This window comes from Pinus tabuliformis, chromosome 5_1, assembly GCF_031772625.1.
Source record: "Pinus tabuliformis cultivar Carrire ecotype Pingquan chromosome 5_1, CPIR1, whole genome shotgun sequence".
Classification (NCBI taxonomy): domain Eukaryota; kingdom Viridiplantae; phylum Streptophyta; class Pinopsida; order Pinales; family Pinaceae; genus Pinus; species Pinus tabuliformis.
This window is the reverse complement of record NC_142305.1, coordinates 376,757,986-376,762,175: the sequence shown is the minus strand read 5'-3', so window position 1 is coordinate 376,762,175 and position 4,190 is coordinate 376,757,986. Positions and strand designations below refer to the sequence as shown.

The following is a 4,190-nucleotide window of genomic DNA, read 5'->3' as shown; positions in this document are numbered from 1 at the left end:
GGTGTCAATTTTGAACGTGTTTTAAAAATGGCAGTGACTACGAAATTTACTACGAAATTTTCGTGCAAAATATAGCTTCAAAACGAAAGTGATGATACTGGAATAATGATTTATTTTTTTAGGGTCAATTTTCAAACTTTTTAAAAAATGCTAATAAAACCAATTTTTTATGTCTCAAACAAAGTTAATTTTTAAGGAAAAAACACATTAATGTTTCTGGTAGAATATCATTTTTCTTTCCTAAGTATAAATTTAACATGTTTTCAACCACACCATGCTAGATACAAAAGAAATTGAAATTTTTTCAACTATAAAATTAAAAAACCATGACACTATGAACAAATTATATCACTGAATGAAATCAAAAGTCTTTATTTGTATACTGAATAAAACAGACATTATATCTCTAATTTGATATTGCATTGTAGATATTTAAACAATAAAATTTATCATACTTAAGACATAATCCAACAACATAAAAATGCTTCATAACTTCTCATTTAACAACATATGGAAAACATTACTTTTATTTGAAGATATGATGCATACATTAGTTATATAATCTGTCTTAAACAATTATTCAAAATCACTCATATTTTCTTGCACACCATCACAATTCGCATCTTCAGATGAGTGACTGGATGCTGACGAAGATGTTCCATATTCTTCTCTTTCATCAACTAGTGCCCCATCTGAGTCCACATGCATGCCCAACATTCCAGGTTTCAAAAGTCTTCTAGATCTACGACTGGTTTCAGCAGACTCCCATGTCAACACTATTCCTTCTGGTAACAACCTTTTCAGAATCTCTGTCGTCTTGAAGCGAAGAGTTCCTCTCTTTGTTAAATTGAAGTCATAAACAAGTATGTCAACATCTTCCAATTGTAATATGTCTCTGCGGCGACGATTTATATTTGTACCCTTTCTTTTTCTTTTTCCACCATTTTTTTTGTCAACTACCATCTCTGGCTTATACACACCATTGAATGGGTGTGTATTTGTGGCATACCAATGTACTTCAACACTTGTAACATCTTCATTTCTGTAAAGACCTTTATAACTTTAGCAACCCAAAATGGATAGCCTTTGGGATCTCCATCTGCTAGCACTGCAATCATGCAACCCTCCTTAATATCATGTACTGAACCCCTATAAAGGTCTTCCATGGCTTCACGTTGTGCACGAGATCTTCTGGAACCAATATACATCTCTCTTTCCATTGCCTGTGAAGAATTAATAATACCTTGAGTTTGTTGCTGTTCAACAATGTTTACTTCCTCTTGTTCATTCGACACATTTTGTGGCCAAATAAATGGATGTGGGAGAAAACCTGTGTAGAATGTGAGGCCTATGCTTTGCCACTTTTCCTTTAGTTATGTGAATATAAATACAAAGAAAGAGACGCGCACCATGGAGTTTTCTTTGGCACCATGGTGTGAATAACAACTAAAGATTATTTTCCTCCTTTTTTATGCTCTCAAATACCATTTCTAGATGTTCTAGTCAACTATGGAAGGCTTAAAATGCTAAATAATGGAATCCCTTTCTTCCTATTGGCCCTATATTTAACATAGCTTAATAATATATTAAAATTAGGTTTTTTGCATGCTTCACCCTCAACTTTGAAGTCCACACATGGCTAGCCATAAATGTGTGGCTAATGAGGCATAACACACCATCTAGTTACGTCATGGTTGTCAAAATGCTGGTGCTTTTTAAATGGTTAGAAATGTCTTTATTTTCATAATAATGTTTAGGAATTGTGAGCTATAATCAAAAAATATTAACCCAAAAAAGTGTTGGTTGATTGAAATGTCTAAATAACTCTATAAAGTTCTAAACCCCAAATCTCACTCAAAATTTATAAATATAAATAAAAAAATATATAATAATTACTCCATTCCAAACCATACCATACACATATACAAAATAGTTAAAATTTATAAATATAAATAAAAAAATATATAATAATTACTCCATTCCAAACCCTACCATATACATATACAAAATAGTTAATTTCATTGAAGGAATCTTTTTCATGGCTGCACATCCAATACAACTCATTTATAAACTTACCTCATGGTTTGGCTCCCTATTCTGCTTCTATTTTTGTATATACTCTAATTGGACAGATAATTAATATTAGTTGCTCACATACACCAGTGACATTTATTATTATTTATTTATTTTCAATAACTTTAATGATTAAGGCCTTTAAAGGAGGAGAAACACTTTACCGGATATTTTTTAGATTATATATTCTGTAATAAAACATCCAATGAGAGGAAGCATATAATAGAGCATAGGAGAAAAGCACCCTAATATCATAGTTTTGCAATAAGCTTTATGGATTTAGATTTTAACAATCCACCATTATTTTATCAAGAAAAAGGGCATGACACTGCATAAACTTACTTTATTTCCAACCAGGTGTTCTCCTTTGCCAATATCGTGTTTGCTTTTGACCTTATTGGTGCATTTCCAATCTTATATCATAGTAGCAGAACAATCTGTGGTGCGTGCTGCTGCTTTTTAAAAAATTTAAAAACAGAGATTTCGCAATCAAGCTTATCAGAAACAATTTTTGAATGTTGTAGTTTCTTTGGCTTTAAACAATAGGCAAACATTTCTTTATTGAGAATCCACATGAAAAGTGTCTCCCCGAAGAAACAAATCCACCGGTCTTTTTCTTTAGTTATTTGGGGATTCTGCTGTTATTTAAGAGTCCTTTCCGTTACTTGCCGGCGCATGTTTATATGATTGGTTCTAATTTTAAGTAGGGCTTGCTTTTGTGTAACTCACAGTCATATATGGCTCGATATTTTTAGGCGGCTCTGTTTTTCTTTTATCAGAACTCACAATTATATATGGGAAGCACGGCTCACAATTATATATGGGGAGCATGGAAGACAATTTGAGAGAACAGTGAACCATAATTGTATTTTATTGTTTTGTGAAACCCTCCAAATTCGAAGGGAATTGATCTCGTGGTGTGGTGTTCAGAGACAGAATCCATTTATTTTTAAAGTATTTTTGATAATTTTCCATCCAATAATTTGGCAGTGTTGCAGGAGGTAGAAATATGGAGTTGAGGGAAGGAATGAGGGTTGAGGTGTGCAGCAGTGAGGATGGTTATGGCGGGGCCTGGTTTGAGGGAGTTATCGTTGCTGTTACAGCAAATGGCTGGCGTTGCAAGATACGATATGATAAATTTGTGACGAATGATGGAAAACCATTGGAGGAGGAGGTGTGGCTGCACAGTGAAGTGAGACCAATTCCACCCCACATTCACTTGCCTCTCCATTGCTCAGCTGGGGACGCAGTGGAAGCTTATGACACAGACTGCTGGTGGCGCGGCTTCATCGTCAAATTGCTTACAGGCGCAGAAGAGGAGCTTTGGGCGGTCTACTTCCCTGACACTCGCACTCTCAAGGCATACCCCCATTCAGAATTACGCCCAGCTCAAGATTGGCTCCAGGGAAACTGGGTCTTGGCGCCTCAGGTTCTACTCTTAACAGATATAACACTGATTCCTATAACAATGGGGTTTTCTTGGTACAATAATTCATGGAAGGTTTTTGTGATCTGGTGGTAAAAACTATTTGAATAACTATATTAAATTAGGGTTTCTATTATACTTTAGTAATGAATAATAAACCGTATGCAGGAAAATAGAACAGTGATAGAGCAAGTAATCCGGTATTTTGCTCTGGACAACTTGGAAGAAACTCCTCTCACATCACGCGGAGAAGGCGACGGAAAGAAAGGGAGACAGGCTGTCAAGGGAAGAAGAGGTTCTGGTAAAGGGAAAAAGTTGAATACGATTGTACGATTGTTAAGAGGACAGTGCCTGGTTGAAAAACGTTAGAATACCCAAAAATGCTGAACTGGGCCCTGTACTTTCAACTCTAAATTCTCTCGACAGAGTTGGGAACGCAGTCAAGAGAAGCGGGACTTAAGTTGATTTGTAGAATGAACAGTAAATCATAGCACTGGCAGTTTAGCTGGACAACAAGACACAAATGGGACTTGATTCAATATTTTGGACCGCACAGAAATTGATCACAGTAATTTTTGTTCAGATCAGTGTGCCCTTTTTATTTTTATATCACACGCCAAAATTTCTAAAGTTCAAAAATTTGTATAAATTCCTCCCCTGCTATCCACCCATTTCCATCCACCAGACAAGG

The 4,190-nt window shown here is 35.3% G+C and overlaps 1 protein-coding gene across 1 annotated transcript; it reads left to right on the top strand.

Annotated features, from left to right (window-relative positions):
- Nucleotides 1-3,082: 3,082 nt before the first annotated feature.
- Nucleotides 3,083-3,929, top strand: LOC149165017 (protein AGENET DOMAIN (AGD)-CONTAINING P1-like). The gene is made up of 2 exons (XM_089431064.1): nt 3,083-3,502; nt 3,668-3,929. The coding sequence occupies exons 1-2, from the start codon at nt 3,083-3,085 to the stop codon at nt 3,866-3,868; spliced, it is 621 nt and encodes a 206-aa protein (XP_089287190.1). The 3' UTR covers nt 3,869-3,929.
- The last annotated feature ends 261 nt before the right edge of the window (nt 3,930-4,190 follow it).